Source organism: Melopsittacus undulatus, chromosome 8 (assembly GCF_012275295.1).
Source record: "Melopsittacus undulatus isolate bMelUnd1 chromosome 8, bMelUnd1.mat.Z, whole genome shotgun sequence".
Taxonomy (NCBI): domain Eukaryota; kingdom Metazoa; phylum Chordata; class Aves; order Psittaciformes; family Psittaculidae; genus Melopsittacus; species Melopsittacus undulatus.
In genome coordinates, this window is record NC_047534.1 from 39,211,408 (window position 1) to 39,234,624 (window position 23,217).

At 34.9% G+C, this 23,217-nt stretch overlaps 1 protein-coding gene across 1 annotated transcript in view; it reads left to right on the top strand.

Annotated features, from left to right (window-relative positions):
• The window catches only part of TTN (titin), a 246,511-nt gene that overhangs the window by 100,798 nt on the left and 122,496 nt on the right, over nt 1-23,217 (top strand). Inside the window, exons 110-113 of the mRNA XM_034065601.1 lie at nt 5,351-5,431; nt 17,167-17,247; nt 17,495-17,575; nt 17,872-17,955. Of these exons, the coding sequence (XP_033921492.1) occupies nt 5,351-5,431; nt 17,167-17,247; nt 17,495-17,575; nt 17,872-17,955 (327 nt within the window). The remainder of the gene's footprint in view (nt 1-5,350; nt 5,432-17,166; nt 17,248-17,494; nt 17,576-17,871; nt 17,956-23,217) is intronic.

Genomic DNA, 23,217 nt, shown 5'->3' on the forward strand with positions numbered 1-23,217 from the left:
ATGCCTCGTACTTACTACTTTCAGACCTGCTGCTGTTGATAAAAAACACTATCATATTCATATAATGAAAGATTAATACAATCACATCAGTGTGAAGTTAAATAATCTGTTTGTCTGTTGGAGAATTATGCAGAACAGGCAGATCATGAGTAGTAAGCAAATGATGGAAGAGGGTCTTTGGCTGGCTTTCTGTAACAGAGTTAATATGCCAGCTGGTCTGGAAAAGTTCAAAGCAGAGAGACATTAAATGCAACAGTTCTCCCATGGAATACCAAACAGAAGTGCTGTAGCTAGGACAAAAGAATACAAAGTAACCTGATCTTCCTGGCAAAGAGGACATGCATGTACAATGCAGTTTTTGTAATCAATTCAGCCAAAGATACCAGATCCTATCAGGTATAGTTTAAGATTTCAAATACAAGTGTATCTGACACTTAAATATAAAGCAGGGCTCTGCTGGAAAATATTCGAAGAGCTGGTCAGTCTTCACATTACCCCCAAAAATAACACCCACTTTGCAAGCATTGAGATTTGTGGTAGCCACTCATCTATACTCATGTAACTTATTGTGAAGAAAGGTTGTTGAAATTCTCAAATCTGTCACAGAATGGATTCTCTCTCTTGAGAAGATCAAAATAGAGTCATTTTCTGTGCAGTTCCCAGTTATACTGAGCAAAATTTTCCCAAGACGACTCCTCAGAAGACAAGATCCATGCACTGCTGTTCTGAAAAAGATAACAAGTTGCTTAAACATAGTGTCCATTCTTTCCTGAATAAAAGCTAAACATATTCACACCTTAATCTTTTGGAAATTTTTCTGCTCTTATAGGGCATGGCTCCTTGCTATGCCTGAACAAGCAAGGCACTTTGTAAAGCAATCAACAGAAGAGGAAAAACACCTTACTCAGCAAGCAATTCTTTTGTCTTTAGTTAGACCAGAGCTTTTACTTACTGGTAGCCACTCCTAAGGTTTTCTCTATGTGCTCTCTCATCTTCATCTCCAGTTTACTGTACAGATCTTTTGTTAGTAGTGATTCAGCACTCTTGAGCTATTACTGAGGTAGTGCAAAGTGTCACTGCTGTGGAGAGGGGCTGTCACAGAGAACATGGGATTTAATGATTTTGTAATTTGATTGATGAATTTGAATTTTGAGTTCTGTCCTTCAGCAAGTCTAACTTCACTGCTGGCAGCAATGGATGAAGCAGGAATCAAATCAGCTCTTCATACTGGGATCTTGAAAAGTTTGCTGTTATTTAATTGAAAAGCAGCGTAATGCCTTCTATAATTATAATGTCCAGTGTCAATAAGTGCATGTGTCTTTTGCATATAAGCCATATAATATTTGTAGGACATGTTTCTTTGCCTCTTGGCAAGAATATTTTTGCTTTTAAACAACATTTTTAACAATTCTTAAATGTAAATATACTGTATCTTTTAAGTGCCTGATGTACCAGAGAAGGCTATCATAGAAGAAAGAACTTATCCTCCTAAAAAACTGGCAAGACTACCAGCCAAAGGTATACTGGATAGAGAATTGAAATATGTTATAAATGTGATTTTTTGTGTCTTGTATGTTCCACGTACAGTGAATACTGATTTGTTTTCTATGGAATGTTCTTCCTGTGATTTAATTATTTGGCAATGCCTTGTGATCCTTATTATTAGTAAGATTTATGTGCTAAATTTTAAGATTTTCTAACTTAATATCTTTTTAAGTGCCTGAAGTACGCAAGACAGTTGTTCGAAAAGAAAAAGTGTATGTGGAAGTTCCTCAGTATGAAGAGGAAGAAGAAATTCCAAAATATGAAGAGGAAGAAGTCACCAGATATGAGAAGGAAGTAATCCATTACAAGGAGGAAGTCCGCCATTATGAAGAAGTTAGTCATTATGAGGAGGAAGTTCCTCAGTATGAAGAAGTTCCTCAATATGAAGACGAAGAAGTCACACATTATGAAGAAAAAGCTGCTTATTATGAAGAGGAGTATGAGGGGGAAGAGCCAGAAATTCCCCAGTATGAAGAGGAGGCTCAGCTACCAGTTAGAGGTACACTTTAATTTTAGGATTTCTGTGAGGAAAAAGTAGTATTTTTTAATTCTGTTAGTACACCAAAGTTTTGGTTTACTATGTTCCTGTATGCTTTACAATGTGCCTTTTTTCAAGATGTTTAATGATTAGTATATAGTATAGAAAACGTGTAATGGCTGTATGTCTATTCTTTACTACTATCTCTATAAATTTAAATGTTCCATGTCATACATGTTCATTTCTCTTTCACATGAAGTCTGTATAACAATGAAGAAAATTTAACTGAGCTTTATTTCATCCTCTTCTGGAGCCCAGTTTTGCTATCAGACTGTGCTTGAAATACTTAAATATGGATATAAGAATTCTGCAATCACAGACAAAAAAAAATGTTTATCTAGAAAACAGGTAGGGTAATTGAATATATGTGATTTACAAACAAAAACCACATTGACTTCCTCTTCAAAAACCATATAGTTGCTGGTTATTTATTTCTTGAAGGGAATAATATATTTTCAGGGACAGCAAAGATAAGTCTTATTGAATTGCCATATTTAAATAATCCTAGGTTTAGGTGTTTTCATTAGGATGAATTTTATATGGTTCTGGTGTAAATTTTTAACATTGTTAGTAGAGGATGAACATACTATTCACTACTTAGAGAGGACAACTGTATCACAAAGATAAAATCTTTCTACACTGTAATACAAAGATTTCAGATTTCCCCAAATCACATAATCATCTAAGAGTATGTAAAGTTGTATATTTTCAAGTTTTGATTCCAAATATTCCATAGTCTGTCTTCCCCAAAAAGAAGTTCAGATTTTTTTTTTACTAATTCAGGTATGCTAAAGTTATATTTATTATTGTTTGCAGTAGAATTTTATCATATCTATTAGCATATTTTTCTTAGTAAAGATCAGGCTGTGCACTGCAAAAGCCAGGTTAATCTTGAACAAGAAGATTAGGGTTAGTTCAGAGCAAGTGGGGTTAGTCTCCTGTCAGCATCAGGCTTCTGTGAAAGTTTCTTGGTTTTGGAACACAAAAAGTTTAAGGTACATTTTAGGTGAAACTTTGCATCACTGCAGTTAAAGGGAAAATCTGTTGATTTCAGCAGAAGTGGGATTTTCATCTTTTACATTCAAGTAAACCACTTAAATATTGCCATTACCCAGCAAATCGTGGTATAAACCAATAGGTACTTATAATGTGTCCATAGTTCTGTGTTTGAAGTAAACCAGCTGAAAATTTTGATGTGTTTGCTTTTTACATGTAGAAAGCACTTGGAAATTTCTAAGAAAGAAAATGTAATCAGTAGTTTCAACACATATACAAAATTAGCTTATCCAACATGATCAGGAAACCTATTTCATGGTTGATAAAAGTTAGTGTCATAGCTCTAGGGGAAGTAAGTAGAAGTAGTAAATCCACTAAATACCTAATACAGCAATTAAGTAGTTGTTTATTACAGTGTTTGTAATAAACATCCAAAAATTGGAGGAAAAATAAAACTGTGGTTTTGCATTTCCCCACCATGGCACTTCCTCATCTTCTTTAATAGCTTGTTCTAAAAAGACAAACTATGTCTTAACTCAATCTTTTGATCAGCAAATAAGTTAAAAACATTTTTATTCATGGCCTCAATGACTGAGCAGGGAGAATGGACATAATAGCAGTTAGTAGAACCTGTTTCTGATTTTATTTTGTCTTCATGATCAAACCATGTTAAATCATTGCTGTGTGTTTTGAGTGTGTATTTGTGATGCTTGTTTGCACTTTATGTTCCTGTTGGTTTAGAAGTAAATACCTAAAACATTCATGGTATCTTTCAAGTGCCTGAGGTTCCCAAAAAGCCTGTTCCAGAGGAAAAAATACCTATTCTGAAGAAAAAAGAAGTTCCTCCAGCAAAAGGTATAAATCATTTACTTATCTTAGCAAACATTTACTTATCTTAGCAGACATCTACTTATCTTAGCAGACATCCTCTGAATATATAATTCACAGTATTTTTCAGATGTCTTACTTAATAATTTCTTTTTTTCTTTTCTTTTTGGAGGGGGCTCTGTATATTAAATATTTATCCTGTTGACTTTTTAGTTTAATTTTTGTTTTGAATAACTCGTGGCTTATTTTTTTAACCAAAATAATGTTTTTGAAGTGCCTGAGGTGCCAAAGAAATCTGTACCTGAAAAGAAAGTCCAAGTGCCAAAGAAGGAAGCTCCCCCAATTAAAGGTAGATGAACTTGTAATTAGCTGTGATCAGAAAGTTCTTCCAGTTTATTTATTTTCTCACTTGTGTTAAGCACTAGGATACTAGAAGGATTGTTGCTCTTAAGAATTGTGGTTCTTTGTATTTGTGTTTAGTTGTTTGGTGTCACTTATGTATATGTCACGGTGGTTTAGATTCTTATGTCAATCTCAATTTATAACATCTTGCTAAGTTCCAGAAGTGGCTAAGAAACCTGTGCCAGAAGAGAAGGTTCCTGTTCCTGTACCAAAAAAGAAGGAAGTTCCACCAGCCAAAGGTATATCAGCTTTTGACTGTGTTAAAAAAAAATATAAAAATCAGTCTTTGTTCATCCTTCCTTTTTAATATGATACAGTGTGAATAGTTTTCTGTTCTTGACAGTTCTTTATCACTCCTCTTTATCAATTCATATAGTTGTTCTTTACCTTATGGTTCAAAAGGGAAATTCTTAAACTACAATAATATTTTTAAAGCGCCTGAAGTACCAAAGAAACCTGTGCCAGAAGAGAAGATACTTGTCCCAGGGCCTAAAATAGTGGAGGAACCTCCACCAGCTAAAGGTACACCAGCCTGTGGTTCAACTGCATAATTATAGTTTAGCTTCTTCAGCTTTAGAAGACTGCAAGTAACAATACCACTCATTGTCCTAGTGTGTTTGACTAACTCACAGATGTATCTATGATCAGGACAATGTATTGTGGCCGTTTCTGTTAGTCATGGGTGCTGTGCTTACTGTACACTTTGAAAATTTCTGTGTCTTGTATCATGTCTGTCGTTTGGATCTTTTATATCTAAATTATTTAAACTTTCTGATTCACAACCAGATGCCTCAAAAGATAAATGATGTAACTAAACAGACTTCCCCCTTAGCCTTATAATGCCAGTTTGTAGTTCTGTAGTCTGTATGTTTGTAAGTTTACATCTGTGCATAAATCTGTGGATAAAAATCAATGTTATCATTTATACATAATTAAGTTCACCATATTTGTGTAGTTGTTTTAATATCAGTTATTCAGTTATCGTGTTTTATGTTTTATGTAACATTGAAATTAATTTCTTCAACAAAAATGTCTTTAAAGTGCCTGAAGTGCCCAAGAAAGTTCCAGAAAAGAAAGTACCTATCCTTGTACGTAAAAAGCCAGAACCTGCACCAGCCAAAGGTATCTTTTCTTATATCTGAACATATGGATGATGCTTCTTATTGTTTCTGTTTGTTTGTTGTTAGAATTCAAAGTATCATAGCAGTTCGTGGCAAATGTACTTGCACATTTTACTTCACACTCTAGCTTCTGTGTATGTTGCCTCTCAGTTTCTGATGTTGCACCTAAGTTTTCTACAATTAAATACTCTCTTGAAGTACCAGAAATAGCAAGAACTCCTCCTGAAGAAGAAACTATTTTTGTTCCTGAAGAGGAGGAAGAGGAAGCTGTTCCAGAGATACCAGCAAAAGGTACACCATTCTTTCTTGTCCAGTTCATTAAAAGATCTTCATCTCTATTGTTTGTTTTAAGGTGGTTATAAGTCTTAATTATCTTTCTGAGGGGAGTTTTCTTCTTATTGGTCTTTGTGACTTTGTTCCATGGTTTTAGTAGTTTTCATGCTTTAAAAGTAATCAAAAATCTCTTATCAAAACAATATCTTTAAAGTGCCAGAGGTGCCCAAGAGAGCTGCCCCAGAAGAAAAAGTACCTGTTGCAGTTCCTAAAGCAAAGAAAATTCCACCAGCTAAAGGTATATCACAGTGCTGTGTATGCAGAGTATTTCTCTCTCTTACATGTTGGTATTTCAGCTGAACCTCATTATAAAGATTAATTTATACTCATGTAAAGTCAGATCTTTGGTTCTAGCACCCTGCTGCTCCCCTGTAGTGAGCAGTGCTAAGTCTCAGGCAGGGGTTTGTCATCTATTTTGTTATTGACTTCAGTGGGCTGAGAATCAAGCCTTGTTTTCCATTTCAAGTGACTGCTGTGAATGAAATAATTTATTATGATATCATAATCCAGAAAAAATATTTACATTAATTTACATTTTATTTAAACAAAATACCTGGAATAATAATTCTTTATTATTATGCATTTACCTGGAAATTTATCCATTCAGGGAGATAATTCTGAATATGTACCTTGAGAGTAGGCTAAAATAACAAGCCTTTATCTAAACTTATATAAAAATAAAATAAAATCACAACTGACAATATGAATAGCCAGAAAGTATGCCCTGGATTTGAAATTCAGAGTAGAGATAGACTATTGCAGAGCCTACTGTTTGGTGCTGAGCAAATACTACTTCAGCAGCGAGTTTTATAGAAAAGAATTGTGAAGTACACAATAGGCATTTTTTAGGTGAAAATTTAGATGCTCTACACCTTTTTTTTTTGGTAGCATATCTTTCTAATATTTTTCATTTTCAATAACACTCTGTAATTAAGAATTGGGCAAAAGAGCCAATCCTCATAATCCTAAAAGCCTAGTTGTACTTTCCTGCTTTAATGGAGTGAAAAGTAACTAATAGTTTCCTTTATTTTTATTACTTTTGTTACTTTAAACTTGGTGTTCTTGTGGTTTATGTTATTAATTTTTCTTTGTGATGTTGTGAAAGTAAAGTTCTTAAAATAATATCCTTAAAGTGCCTGAGGTGGCAAAAAAAGTTGTGCCTGAAGAAATGGTTCCTGAGGAAGAAGAGGAAACTATTACAGAAGAAACCATACCAGCAAAAGGTACATGATCTTTTCTTGGAAGCCTCTCATGAGATCTTTTGGATTCCTTAAATTTAATCTTTGTATCTTGCTCGAAGTTGTATGTAAGTTTTAATGATCTTTTGGGGGAGCTTGTGACCTTGTTTCATGTATTCTTATGCTTTTAATGCTCTGAAAGTAACTTTAAAATGTGTTTGCAAAATAATATCTTTAAAGAGCCAGAGATTCCTAAGAAACCTGTCTCAAAAGAAAAAATACCTGTACCTACTCCTGAGAAACGGGAGCTTCCTCCAGCAAAAGGTACATAAATTAATACCTAGAAAAACAATGTGTTGTTATTCTCATTCAGTGTGTCTATTTATTTTATTTTGCTTGTCATTTATATTAGTTCTCTGTCCCTGATGTCTTTCTGTATTGATGTCTCAGTGACTGCCAAATCCCTAGCAAAAAATCAGCTCTGAAATTATCTGACTTGTTCAAGAAGTCCTGTCTACAGACATCGAGTGTCTTTTGTTTTTTTTCACTTTCATCTTCTTTAAAACATTTAAATATATTCTACAGATAAGTTCTTATTTCATTATCTCTGTTCGTATATGTTTTCTGTTGTCTTATACTACTTGCGGATGATATTCTTACATAAAATAATGTCTTTAAAGTGCCTGAGGTGCTTAAGAAATCTGTTCCTGAAGAGAAAGAACTTCTTCCTAAAAAAGTGCCAGCTCCACCGGCCAAAGGTATTCAGTTTGTATATACTGTTACCATTAATAGATAACAGTCTTCATACAAGTTGAGATTAGTAAGGGACATTTTAGTATGTTTGTCTTGTATTATATGTCACTATATTATTTGTTTGTTTGTAAGTTTCTGTTCTGCTGTTTGTAAGCTTCTGGGTTTGTCTATTTTAAAATTGTGCAAAAGAACACTGAAATTAGGTTCTATCTTTAAAGTATCAAAGATGCCCAAGAAGGTTGCTCCTGAAGAGAAGGCACCTCTTGCCCCCCCTGTAAAAGTGGAGGTTCCAACTGCAAAAGGTATATGCACTCCTGATTATAATTAATATTTATGCTAAAAATGCTCTTGACTTTCTTCTTTCTAAGTTTTGTCCTTGCTGTTTGAGAATCCTACTTCAATTTGTGTAAAAAGTCTTTGTTATCAATGTTTGCATTGTAGAACCATAAACCTCTGTTTCTTGTGCTTTATTTGCTTATTCTGCTTTAAAGTGGGCTTTTTTTTCTAAATTCCTAAATGAAATCCGTATCTTTAAAGTCCCTGAGGTGCGTAAAAGAGCTGTTGCAGAAGAGCAAGTGCCAGCTGTGGTGCCCAAACCCAAAGAGCCAACACCAACTAAAGGTACAGATATATGTCTTTTTAATCATCCCAAAGATTTGATTTTTCTTATAATTTCAGAACCACGTTCAGATATTTTAATGTAACTTGTGGTGATCTGTACATTTTTGTGTTTGATGTAGATAGTCTTGACTAACTTAAAAAAATTTTAAAAATTAATAATTATTGCCTAGTAATAATAATATTGTTTCCAAAGTGCCTGAAGTATCCAGGAAACTTGTTCGGAAAGAAAAAGTCCCTGCTCCTGCTCCTCCGGTGGAGAAATACGGGTATACATATGAAGAGTATGAGAAGTACGAGACATACGAGAGCATTGAAGAGTTTGAGGACGTTCAAGAAGGTGAAGAAATTGAGGCATATGAGGAACCTGAAGAACCTGAGAGATATAAGGAGATTCAGGAACAGGAATATGAAGAGGAGGCTGAGGAGAAAGATTACTATGAAAAGTATGAGTTCAAGGAGACGGAAGAGATCTATGAGAAATATGAAGAGGTGTATGAAGAGGCTTACGAAATCCAGCCTGCTATAGGTACATCAAGTCATGATTTCTTTATTCTTACAGTTTCTTGAGTTCCAAGTTGCTGCTTAAGCCTCCTTTGGGTGTTTATTTATATTTTTTCCCCATTTGTAGTCCTATGTGTGTCTGTTGCTGGTAATGATAAATCCATTCAAAGATTGTTTTTCTACTATTCCTTCCTGAGGAATTCTTCCTTTCAGACTAGAATGGGAGGATTCCACATCTGACTGCCCAAGAGTGAGCTAGTATAGATATGTCACAAGCAATTCAATGATAATTTTCTAATGCAGTTTCACTTCAGAACTCAAATATTTTTATTCGTCTATATTTGTTTCTTTTGCCCAGTTTAGCTTCTGTGAATTACAGAGATATTAAAACTTGTGTTGGATCTTCCTTCTCATAATTTAAATTTATGATTATAAGATCCTTCATACCAAACAGAAAGTGCACGTAAAATGTACCAGAAAGTTTTGCACTGTTATTGCTTAGCTTTCATAGCTCAGGAACTCCGAAATAAGTGGCTGTTCACTTGTCACTAAATAATTCATGAAATTGCTCCTCTACAACTGAGCAATTGCTGTTTGCTGTCTTTGTATTCATTGCATTTCCTCATAAATAACTTAAAATCCAAAATCAATTCTTTTTGAAGTTCCTGAGGTGCCTAAAAGACCTCTGCCAGGAAAAAAAGTGCCTGTTCCTGCTCCTGCAAAAGAACCTGCACCAGCTAAAGGTACATCAGATACTAGATAAATTTTAAAACAGACTTCAGCCTGAGCATCTGAAGCCCTAAATCAAGTAATTTACATATGCTAATTTGACTGCTAGACACTTAACTCCTGTTTTCAATGCAGTAAAAGACAGGGATTAAGTTACTAAAAAAATTCTATTTCTTTAACAAATCAAAACTGAGACACTTGCTGGAGCACATACAATCTTAAATAGCTGTTCTCTATACCAGGTTCTACAACAAATGTCCCGAATACTAATTGTGCGTGGATGGTAGTAGAGTTTCTCTACTAGTTTGGAGCTCTGTAATTTTCTGTTCAGAACATTTACTTTGTCAGAAATTAATTTTGTGCTAAATTTTATAATTGTTTTTTTGTAAAAATTATTGGAATGAAGTCAGTGGGAAAGGTGGAGATTTTTTGCAGAAAAACTTGGAGTTTGTTAGTCAAAAACTGATGCAAGAGTGGTGTTTTTCATTCAGTGAACATGGAAGACTCTAGCTATGTGAATCCAGGCGTTTAGTCCAGATGGGTGGCCTGCGTGGTCACCACCCAGTAGCAATTGAAGATACTGTATTTTTGTATTTTGCTAATTTTTCTGACTCTTTGCACTGTTTGCTTTTTATTCTACTTATATTCTTACACAACATTCATATTGCAAAACTTCTTAAAAAAAACCCAATGTCTTTAAAGTGCCAGTGGCGCCGAAGAAACCTGTTCCAAAAGAAAAAGTACAACCTGCTGTTCCTAAAAAGGAAATTACTCCACCAGCTAAAGGTATACTTCCTCTGCACTGTCCTCATGTATCATAAATTCTGATTTCAGACTTTTGTCTTCATTATTTGTTGAGAAAGATGTCCAAATGTTTTGTTTTCCCACAGTAGGTTTTTTAGCTGTTTGTGACTGAGTCTTTTTTGCCTGTTGGTTTCAAGTCTTTTGTTGAAAATAAGTCTGTTGCTTTAAAAAAAATGTGTGTTCTGTCATTAAGCTACTTGTGAAAGTAGTTCAGAAAGAAATAATATTTTTATTTCTTCTGAAAAGAAAGGAGATTCCACCAACGGAATCTATGGCCATCTTTCAAGAATGTTATTTAATGTTATATTTTTTGTATGTTATATGTCTAGTCTTCAAAATTAACATAGATGTTCTTTCAGGAATCATTTAATCCTTTGTTGTTTCATTAATCTTCATTGTTAGATTGTCTCTTATTCTTTCTAACTTCTTCCAAATAACTTTGAAAGCCCTAAAAGTAAATTATATCTTAAAGGGCAAGCCATTCTCAAAAGAGCAGCCCCTGAAGAAAAGAAACCTACATATAAACCTGAAATACAAGTTCCACCAATTAAAGGTAAAAGAAACTTGGATATAAAGTCTTATGGAAAAGAAATATTCCTGTCACTTTTCCAAACATCTCCTAAAATTATCCTCATCTTCTTTATATCATTGCAAAAGTATCTAGTCTTTAAGTGCAGATTTGGCTCTCAGCAATAAATTGAAAACTGTGAGACAAACATTTCAGATATGTGCTATCAAGCATTTCAGATATGTGCTATGCATGTGCTAAACAGTAAATACATTCATTTATGAATGAAAACATGCTGAGGAGGTATCACTACTTACACTACCAGTGTGAAAGCCTTCAGCACTTTTATGTTTTTACTGTAGATGTGAATTTTGTTTAAACTGGGTGTTTGATGTCAATACATGATATTGGTGGAAAAGTAATAGGGTAAGAGCTAGCAAGTTAGAACTTTTAAAGCTGTTACATGTATGAGAAGGAAAATGGTGATACAGTAAGAAAAGCAAATGAGTTATGCTCTTCGAAAGCAGAAACTATGCATTTTGTCACATAATTGTACTAGCAAGACAGTTCCAAAACTGTGTAGTATTTTGTTCTCAAAAAGGCATTGTATGTGGAACTTCAAAAGACCTTAGATTTCTGAGTTTATTTCTGTTTGAGATTTTAAAAGTTGAAAATCATTTTGAGTTTACTAAAAGCAAGGTAATATCTTTTAAGTTCCTGAGTTTCATAAGAGAGCTGTCCTTGAAGAGAAAATACCCACCATTATTCCTAGAGAAGAGGAGACTCCTTTGTATGAAGGTACATCAGTGACACATCTACCAAGCAGTAAACTGCAGGGACTATATCAGCTCATGCTCTAGATTGTTCTGTCAAATATGAAACACTTTCTATTTATTTCTTTTATGTATTTAAAAGTAATTTCCAGCCATGTCTGTGAGACCCTCATTCCCCCTGAATTTAGTTATAGTTAAGCATGGGAGAAAGAAACATAAATAAGAGTGAAGCTAGGTTTCTGATCCAGGAAAGCACTTTAGTCACACTGTACCAGAGAAATAAAATTAAAAAGACACTGGGAGAGAAGCCATCCAAAGTAATGATTACTTTTTGAGCTGGGATATATATAGCTCATGCCAGATGAGGACATATGAAATTCAATTACAATTTTTGTTTAATTCACAGAACTAATTAAGTAGAAAATAAAATTGAATATTTCTGTAAATTTTTATTTTCCTAACTGGGAATGGTTGCTTCTAGTGGTAGTAGGTAAATTATCATGTAGAAATCAGATATTTAAATAATTTTATGTTAAAACAGCTCTCTGTCCATATATATGTCTTCACTTTTGCATTATGTCAATCTAATATCTTCTAAATAATGTTGAAATATGTAAAATAAACTAATATCTTTAAAGAGGCTGAAGTTTACGGAGAAGTTCCAGCAGAGGAAGAAGAAGAAGCAGCCCCTGTTATTCCTAGTCTACCAGAAGCTCCAGCAGCTAAAGGTATACCAAGTATTCAAGCAATCTACAAAGAAACACATTCCCTACAAATTAGCTATTAATCTTCATCATTAGACCCATGTGCCAATCTGTTATTTAATATGTTCATTGTGATATTTTCTTAGCTGTTATGTCTGCCATTGCTTTTTTGTTATTTACGTTCTTTAAAAAATTTATTATCTTTGAAGTACCTGCAGTGACAAAGAAAACTGTTGCACAGAAGAAAATACCTGCTGTACCTACAGAAGAAGCTCCTCCAGCTAAAGGTACATGAGCCCCAAATGGATTTTGTCTAGCCTCTTTCAAAAGTCAGGTACAAACTGAGAAATCCATCATGCTTTTTTCTTGAACATGACCAGGTGCTATATACACTCTTTCCTTCCATTTGCTCTCTTGTAAATTTTGTCTCTGTTTGCTTTTATCTTAGAAAGAGAGCACACATACAGAGAGATCAGGGATTAAAACCAATGGTTTATTAAGACAGAAAAAATTATCATTCAGGAAAACAAATGCAAGGAACATTTTCCACAAGTTCATATTTTTATCTTGTGTTAGCACCTGCTCAAACAGTATGACACATTCTGTATCAAGATTTTTTTTTAAAAAAAGAGAGAGAAATATAAAGAAAATACAAAGAAATTTAGTAAACAGGAAATTCATAACAGGATTTGGGTTTTTTTTACCTCTTGTCTCATATTCTATTTCCCAAAATACTTTCCCCTACAAGTCTGTGGCAGAAGCTTGTTTGCAGGAGCACTCTGCAATCATGTCAGGGGTTTTAATAAATCTAAAATTAAGGTAAGAGTTTAAATAAGGACAAAATACAAAGCTGCTTTTTTTTCATAGAAGCATAGTTTTTAATAAAATCCCAAATTTTAAAAACTCTATAGGTGTTTGAAACATATTATTTAGTTAATTTTACTGCAGTTTTGCCTTGCTTTTATAGGTAAATTGATTTTCTTTTTTTTAAAGAAAACCCTTTAAATTGACAAAGTTCTTAAAGAAAAGAAAAAAAAGCAAAATCTAACTGTTTCTTTTGAGCAAAGAGAAAATTCAGACTTGTAAATACCAGAAAATAGAAAAGTACTGAAATCCAGAAAGTAAAGTTCTTCAGTTGTATTCACAGATTAATACCATGTATTTTCATTCTAGTGCAATTTTTTACTGTTTTACAAGAGTGTACTACTTCTTTCCTAGGACAAATTTCTAAAATAAACCAATATTTTTAAGTTTCTATAGTACCAAAGAAAGCTCTCCGCAAAGAAAAAATACTACCTCCTCTACCTAAAGAAGAAGCTTCACACTTTGAAGGTACAATGAATTTTTAGTAGGATTTGAAATATAAAAAATGTTTTCATATATAAATCTCTGATTATTTTGAGAGCATTCTGCCTACAATAAAGTTTAGTTAGCAGCTTTTGTTAGCTGCAACAGTATAAAATTAATTAATTAATTAAAAAATCATCTGCAGGGTTTTTAGGGGAAAATTAGCTTTTTGTGCAAGGGATAATTGCAATGGACTCTGATATTTGGCATCAGTCTGACAGGAAAAAAATAGAATAGAAAATGTGACAGCATAGATAGACAGGGCCTGTCTGCCCAGTTCAGGACACAAAATCATAGAATGGTTTAGCTTGGAAGGGACCTTCAAAGGTCATCTAATTCAACCCTCCTGTATTGAGCAGGGACATCATCAACTAGATCAGGTTGCTCAGAACCACATCCAGCCTGATCTATCACATATCACTTGTCTTTCTGCTGGCAAGCTTAAGAGGTCAGATCAGGGTAGAATCTGAGATTTTTTTTCTTCCTTCATTTGAAAGCATGCTTGTTTAGAGGGTTAATATAACACAGAGTCATGTATTTTTGTATTAGCTTGAATATTTGATTACATTTCTTGTCTTTCACACTGTTGTTTTCTGAATATATTCCAAGTTAATTTAAATATTTAAACTAATATCTTTCAAGTACATGAAGTTTATGAGGAGATGCACATAGAAGAGGAAATTTCTACTGTTTATAGAAAAGAGGAGGCTCCAGCACCTAGAGGTATATGTCTTCTTCATCATCTCTTCCTACAATTTGCAAAGTCATGAACTCCAGAAAAAATTATTCTTGTTCATGGTTTAGTTTCTTGTTCAGTGTAATTACTTTCTGTGTTCATTCTTTTTGTGCCTTTAGTACCTATAGTACCAACAGTTACTTACAAACTGTGATTTTTTGTGACTTGTCTTTCTATTCCATATAAATTCTTAAAATGAACTAATATCTTTAAAGTGCCCACAGTAATTAAGAAAACTGTTACAGAAGAAAAAGTGCCTATTGGTGTGGCAAAAAAGACAGAACCTGTTCCTGTGCCTAAAAGACCAGAACCTCCACCATCTAAAGGTACTTTGATAGCCAAATAGAACTGAGGTCTTTTGGTAGTAACCTTTTTTTCTGCTCTTACATCTTTTCTGCTTTAGTAGTTCATGGTCCATTTGTGTCAGATTTGTGGCATTTCTGTTGTATATGTCGAATTTCCTGTTTCTTAACTTGCCTTTATGTCATAACATGAAAATTAAAATCAGTAAATATCTTTCAAGTGCCTGAATTTCCCAGTAAAACTATTTCTGAAGAGAAACCTGTCCTTCTGCCTAAAAAGCCAAAAGCTCCACCTGCCAAATGTATGAGTGAACATCTTTTACTTCTTTCTTCTGTCCTCTGTTTTGTCATTATTGAATCATTAAAAAGTTGAGTTTGTCTATTTCTTCTACCCAAGAGTAATCCACTGTGATAGCACAGAAATTGTAACAGAAACTAGTCAAAGGGACTAAAAATAAAGAAAACTACTTGAAACAACATGCAGTGAGAGTTACAGAACAAATGATTTCACTACATGGGTGGTTGTAGGTACTGTAAACAGCTTCAGAAATTCTATCAATACTCATGCAAAAAGTATATACACTTCCTCTTTCACTTTGCATATGTTGAACTTAGAGGTCAATTGATTTAATTTTGAATTGAAATAGCATTAGTCACAGAAACCAGTTGTTACAGTTCAGTCAGATATTTCAGATATCTGCCTGAACTAGCAGTTTGCATGGCATGTCACCACTGCATGACAAAAGATCCCCAGCAATGTTGCTTCAAACTGTGGTTTTCCAGAGGGATAGAACCATGGAGAATTTTCAGAACATGTAGCTGGTGTCAGAGTATCCTTATTCATATACTTACTTGTTTTGTCTTATTTCTTGGTATTGCATTCTTGTTTTGGGTTTTTTTCTTTAATTCTTAAAAGTACCCTAATATCTTGTGTCCAAGATACCTAAGAAATCTGTTTCAGAAGAAAAAGTAAATGGTGCTGTCTAAAAAGCCAAGAGTAACACCAGCTAAAGCTTACATGAAAATAATGCTGAGTCTCTGAGGAGGAGATTTCCCTTTCTCTTGGGCAGTAGGTTTTACAGTAGATGAAAAATATTACCCTTTATTTCTTGTTTATAAAATATCCTGTAGTATGCAATTGTATACAATATTTTTTGCATGACACCTCTTTTTATATCTGATCTTACGTTTCTTTCTGATATGCTTCTTGTGAGACTCTTCTAATAATTTATGTATTTATAAATGCCTTAAATATAACAAAAATGGATGCTGTTTCTTTTAAAGTGCCAGAGGTGCAAGAGAAAATTCCAGAAGAGAAAGTACATGTTGCTGTGCCTAGAAAACCAGAACCACCAGCAGCCAGAGGTATGTTGCATACTGGATACATAACTAAAATTTGGAAGAGGAAAAAATCTCTACCTTAATTGTGCAGTCTAGTTTTTGATTGCTTGTCTGTTGTGTCCTCTTACTTTACTTCTCTGTGCCCACAGTTCTATATATGCTACAGTTCTGGAAATTCTTCTTTTTGAATCATAGCTATAGCTGTAATCAGTGTACCAGAGTGTTAGAAATACTGATGTGGCTGGGCAGAGATGAGACTGACACTTGAGAACTCAGCAGAAATCTTAAGAGAGAAGAAAGGACTTCTGTGATGTGAATTACTCCTAACTGACACTGAAAAATTAGCCTTATTAATTTAATAACTTCACAGTGTGGAGTAAGTGTTAGAGATATTAAACACAGGAAAAACCCTCTGTGCATAGATTAAATATTGACATCAAGAAGTCATCATGCATAGAAGAATTTGACAAGGAATACAGAATGGTCAATGGCAGCCTTAGTCAAATGGAGATTTGGGAAGTGGTTGAATAAAATGAAAAAATGGTGTAGAAGAAATTCCAGAGGTCTCAGAGTTGTTTCTTCAGACTTCACAGAGACATATAAAACCACAATGAACATGTCAAAATCAATGGCTCCATTAAAAACCTCCTTACTTTGCAATTTCTAGTGAAAAGTTTGAACGTAGCTGTAAAATTCCAATTAAAAATAATCCCTTTCTTTAAAGTGCCTGACACACCTAAGGAAGTAGTTGTAGAAGAGAAAATGAAAGTTGCTGTGCCTAAAAAGGCAGAAGCACCACCAGCTAAAAGTACTTGTAATTAAAAAAACCAAGGCAATAATTTGTATTACTTTCGATGATAAGACATTTTGATATGTCCATCTTTCTATGTTATAAACTGCCTTTTTGAAAATTCATTTTTGAGAGCAGCCTCTTTACTCCCCTCAAATTACTCTCAATCAAGATTGGGAGCAAAAAGCCTATTTGGTAAACATTCTTATGTTTAATTCATGTCACTTGGTGTCCCTTTTGTTTGTTTCTTTTTCCACTTTAATGTTATTTAAATGTCTTTATATTCTTAGTCTTAACATAATTGTCAATTTTAAAGTGCCAGAAGTGCCCAAGAAAGTCCCAGATGAGAAAATACCAGTGGTGGAGCCCAAAAAACCAGCAGTTCAACCAGCTAAAGGTACTTGACATTGTGGCAAAATTAACAGAATCAAAAATTTCACTCTTTTACTGTATTAACACTATAGAAGATAGAACCCAAGACCTCTTAGAATTTTCTTCTGTTATCAAAGGTTTTTTGAGCAAACAAATGTGTTGTGTGAAAAAATACAGCTTGTTGTTTGGTGTTCTCACTAATATTGTTCTGCTATTATGCTTTAATGTTGCTTATGAAATTCTTATATTAAAAGTTATTAATATTTTTCAAGTGCCTGAGGTACCACAGAAAGTGATGCCAGAAGAGGTTTCAGTTAAAGTACCGAAGAAACCAGAACGTCCACCAACTAAAGGTAACTGGTCTATACAGTTAATGAAAGAAACCCCATTTTAATAGAATGGTAATTTACTTTTACTATAAATGTTCTAAAAAATATTTTTGTCGTTTAAATTGTAGGTTTTGCATATGTACCTCAGTGAGACATCAAAAAGTACTTTCTGTAGACAAGCAGAAACAAAAAGTTAATATTCATATCCAAAATCACTCTTGCTTTTTTGATGTCCTAGAGATTTACTTTTTCTTAGTGTCTTAATGCTGCAGACATAAGCTTGAATTTCATAAAAATAAAATTAATTACTTTCTTTAAAGTGCCTGAGGTGCCCAAGAAAGTTATTTCGGAAGAAAAAGTACACATTGAAGTTCCTAAAAAAACAGAGCCTCCACCACCTAAAGGTAATTTTCAATACTGATAAAATTGTACAGAAATTTTAACCTGTTTCTCTAAATATTCTTTTTAAATTTGTATTATCATCTTTTTTTATATTCTAATATTTATAAATGTTACAGATTGTGTTGTCTTATTCATTTGTGAATAGCTCCCAGTAAGCAACAATGGCTATAAATGGTGTGCATCAAGCAATATGAAAAAAACAAAGACTATTTATTAGTTGGGTTTTTTTTTTCTGATTCTGTTCAATGATTTTCATCTTGAGCTATTGTTGCCTTTTTAATTCCCATTCTTCAAATTCCTGAAAGTAAACAAAAAAAATATCTTTAAAGAACCTGAAGTGCCGAAGAAAGTTGTTCCAGAAAAGAAAATACCTGTGCCTAAAGAACCAGAACCTATACTTGTTCCAAAACCAGAGGCTGCACCTGAAGAACCAGAACCTGAGACAGGTAAATCTCAACACTAATAAAATAATAAAAGCAAATCCTCTTTTCTTTAAACGTTGATTTTCCAGGACTTCACTTTTCTGAGATTCTAAATTATACCTGTTTTATGTATCTGTATATGTGTGTGAAATAGACATACATGTGTCTTTTTGAAGAATAATGATAAATCTTGGATGTCTAAATTGCCTGTATCTTAAACTTCAATTCATCTTACTGTTTTACATTATTCTTCCTGTTCTGCTACTTGGGTTCATAAAAACAACCACAGCTACTACGTTTAAAGTTATAATAGTAGAAGAAAAGAAAGTACTCATTCTAGTAACTAAGAGTAGAATTTTCTTTACCAAGAAAATTATATGCCATCACTGCTAATTCTTGAAAGTCTTATTATAAGAGTCTGCTTATCACCTGCAATGTTATTAATATTGTTTGTCCTGTCCATTCTTGTTTATAATTACCACAGATTTTACTTATAGCTTAAATTATACTATCAGTGTACGTATATGGGGTCATGAGGCTTGGGGTGTGTTTGTACATTTGAGAAAAAAAGGGAAAAGAGCTAAAATGTGGTATATTCATCATTACAAAGGCCAGCATAAATGACTGATACCTGATATGTTTTTAATGTTTTTATTACAACTGTGGGTTTATGTTTTATGATTCACTTAAACTGGATATGCTTGTCAGTGCGCTTGTTAAATTTAGAACTAATATCTTTTATGTACATGAAGTGGCCAAGACAACTTTCCCAGAAAAGAAAGTACCTCTTCCAGTTTCCAGAAAACCAAAGCCCACTGCAGGACCCCCAAAACCAAAGACTCAGGAGGTAAAACCTCAAGAACCAGAACCTGCTAGAGTGGTCCGAAAACAAAAGCCTGTTGTGGAACCCCAAAAACCACAGTATGTTATGGCATCTGAGGAGCCTGAGACTATTGTGGCACCTCAAACAACAGAATATGTTGTGGCATTCCAAAAAGCTGAGCGTCTTGTGGTGCTTGAGAAACAAGAGTATATTGTGCTACCTGAAGAGCCTAAGCCTGATGTAGCACCCCCAAAACTAAAGCATGGCGTGACACCCCTAAAACAAAAGCCTGTTGTGGATCCCCAAAAAACAGAGCCATTCATGGCCCCAGAGGAACCTGAGCACATTGTGGCACTTACGGAGTCAGAGACAGTTGCATCAACCCCAAAATCAGAGCGATTTGTGGTGCCCCCCAAAACAAAACCTTTTGTGCCACACCAAAAAACAGAGCTTGTTGTAGCAACTGAAGCAACAGAGTTTGTTGCAGATTTCCAAAAATCAGTGCATATTGAAGAATCCAGAAAATCGAAGCATGTTATGGCAGCTGGCAAGCCAGAACCTATCATGGAGCCTGAGGAACCTGAATCAATTTTAGCACTTCAAAAACTAAAGCCTTCTACAGCACTTCAAAAACCAAAGTCTGAAGTGGCACCTAAAGAACCAGAACCTCTTCGGGCATCTGAGGAACCACCACCAGCCAAGCTGGCCAAAAAGCAGGAGAGTGTTGCTCTACCTAAAACGCAAGCAGCTGCACCACCTAAAGGTACCACTTATGAATAGGATCTATTTTCCCTCTCTTGAGTATATTATGTTTCATTGTTAGTTTTAAAGCTTAATACAAATAACTAAAAGTTACTAATATCTTTAAAGAACATGCAATGCCTGGAAAGGCTATCCCAGAAGAGAAAATTCCTGTAGCTCTTCCTGAAAAGTCAGAACCTCCATCAGTCAGAGGTACACGTTAGCACAAACATATGTTAAACACACCTAAGTTTCTTCTCTTATTATCTTAACCTCTTTTGTTCTGTCTGTCATTTCAAATCTGATGTTTTAAATGATGCTTGCTAAACAAATCACACAGAGTATGAGTGTGTACCAAGGTCTTACTCAAGAACATGTCTGTTGTCCTGTGTGTTTTAGTCTCTGTACTTATATTCAGTTGTATTGTACTTGTAAAATGAAAGGCACTAATATCTTTGAAGCACATGAGATACCTGAGAGGGCTCCCCAGAGGAGAAAGAGCACATTAACTTTACCTAAAATTACAGGAGTTGCACTTACTAAAGACACATACCACCATGATTAGCATCATAATGAAGATTGGTTGGTTTTAACTAATCTCATTTAAAATTGTTCTTTCAACACATACTCTGATATCTAAAATATGAGAGAGATGCACCAGAAAATAACTGCTGTGCAGGGGTGTTAAATGTTTCCTCAATTAAAAGCATCCAAACTTTTCTTATATCACACTTTTTTTAAGATTTGATTTCTTAGGCTATAGCAATAAATCAAGCAGGTATGATGAACTCTTGCTAACAATAGATGCCAAAACATTTTGGACACTAAACAAGAGAACAGATGCATAAAATATTGTTGAAATTATTAGTAGGGATGGTTTAATACATAGTTCACTGGGACTTGGCAGGTTTCCTGTAGAACATGATGATTTAAAAAGCCTTACGCGAAATAAATGATTCTGTGTTTCTATGACAAAATAAGTGGAAGTTTCAGCAGAAAGTAGCAGTTTCTGTAAATACAGCAAAATAATTCCACATATCTGTGGTATCATAGCATCACGAAGCAGAACCTTTTATTTAAATGGTTAATTATAATTTACCTGTATTTTGGTCATATGTCAACATTCTCCACTCTGTGATTTGCAGAGTTTTTACATAGTATGAGTAGCACCAAAGACCTGTGACGTTCCTGTGAACAACATTTCCTAAACATTATGGGAGGCATTTCTTTTCATTAGCTCTCCTAAAATTGTTACAATGCCCATGTAGTGATGAATGAATAGTATATGACTGACACTCAGATGCAGTAGGATTCCATAAATAATTCTCTGATTGGGTGTAGAAAGGAGGCATGTGTTTTCTATGTTTCTGCCTGACTCAGAAAGAGAAACTAAACACAGAATTTCCACATCCTACCTGCCATATCTTACACCCTGATTATTCCAAGTGTTTGAAGCAAAGCATAACTGATGACTGAATGTAACCAAAACACTCTCTCAAAGAAGACTGTGTGCATGTATTATTTGATCATCTTATTGTTTCATATACACCTGTAGAGACCACAAAACTAAAGCATACTAATATCTTTGAAGTGCCCAAGGTGCCTAAGAAAGGTGCTGCAGAAGAGCCCATACCTGTAACTGTGCCAAGAAAGCCAGAACCTGCACCAGTTCAAGGTACCTGTTGCCCTGTGCATCAGCCTGAATGAGACTGTTTCTTACTGTCTTACAAGTTATTTATCATGTCTGTTACCCTGCTCATTTGTGATGCCCTGTGTCATGTACATGTGTTAGAATGGCAAATATATAGGGAACATTGAGGACTCTCACAATCTTCCTCATATGTGTTGAGAATCTAAAAATGCTATAAATCATAGCTGATAAGATGAACGGGGAAAATATTTTTAATTTGGAGTATTCTAGAAGCCCTGAAAAGTCACTAAGTTGAACCCATCATGTGCCATTATAACAAAAAATTCGAAAAAAAAAAAGTAAGTAAATAGAGGAGAGAAATATAAACGATAATTGGATTTCTGTTCTTCACACTGTCACTGTCCACATTGCTAAGTGCAAAGCACTGGCAGATTCATAAAGAATGGCAACAGATAAGTTATGGGCTGAGGTCTCTCCCCAGGAAAGGTCAGATCCCAGCAGATTTAAGAATGATGGTGCCTCCTCTCAGAAAGGGAAGGCTGCTGAGCACAGAGAGGGGAATCCTAATTCACACCTCACCCTGAGCAGAACCTAAACATAGCCAACAGTTTTCTCACAGAACCTACGTGGCATCACCATCATGTGACTCTCTGTGGGTTTGTGTGTATGTCCATGAGGGAGGGAGAAATGAGCTCAAGACTCTGTGAGACTAATTTGCTTACCTTCACGAGGGTATCTCTAGTTTGTGTTTCATTGTTCATCTTCCTGTTTTATGTATAAAACTGACTGTTACTAATATCTTTGAAGCACCTGAGGTGCCCAGGAAAGCTACTCGTGAGGAAAAAGTGTCCGTTCCCATTGCCAAAGCACCAGAGCTTCCAGCACCCAGAGGTACCTCTTTTCATGGATAACTTAACAAAGAAGATACTTTGTCTTCTTCTATTGAGTGTTGTCATCCCTCTCTTGGCCTGCCCCTGTTTCTAAACAGAGACTCTCAAGACTGTGTACGCCTGGTAAATGGTGCCGTATGTGCGTGTAAGGTGATGAGCTGGCTGTGTGGTGATGTTCTGTACCTGTGTTGCCCTGGATTTTGTTCCTATTTGGCATGTGCTTTCACCAATGTAAAACAAAACACGCTAATATCTTTGAAGCGCCTGAGGTACCTGAGGAGCCTGAGGCAGAGGAAGGGGAGGAGGAAGCACCTGAAGAAGTGACACCAGTTGCTGAGGCTGGAGAGCCAGAAGCTCCTCCAGCTGAAGGTATACAGTGGTGTTCTGAAATGGCCCATTCTTCCTTTTATGTTTCCACAGTCCTGAGTGCTCTTTGCCCCTCTGTGTTCTGTGTGGCGAGGTGAGAGCGGCTCTTGGTTGTGTTGTGTCCGTATGTGCCTCTGCATGCCTGCAGGAGAAAGTGGTGCTTGTCAGCCAGAGCTCTCTCATAAGTCCCTAATTTGGCTCCTTGCTGCGAGTGGTCTGCCCAAAGGAAGAATGCTTGTCTAGAGAGGGCTCCCTGGTAGTCTGTCAAGGGCTTACTTTCCTGCTTCTGCTTGCCGGTTGTCTGATTTCTGATCTTTAGCACAGTCAAGTAAATGGGACTAATATCTTTAAAGTGCCTGAGGTAGCCGAGG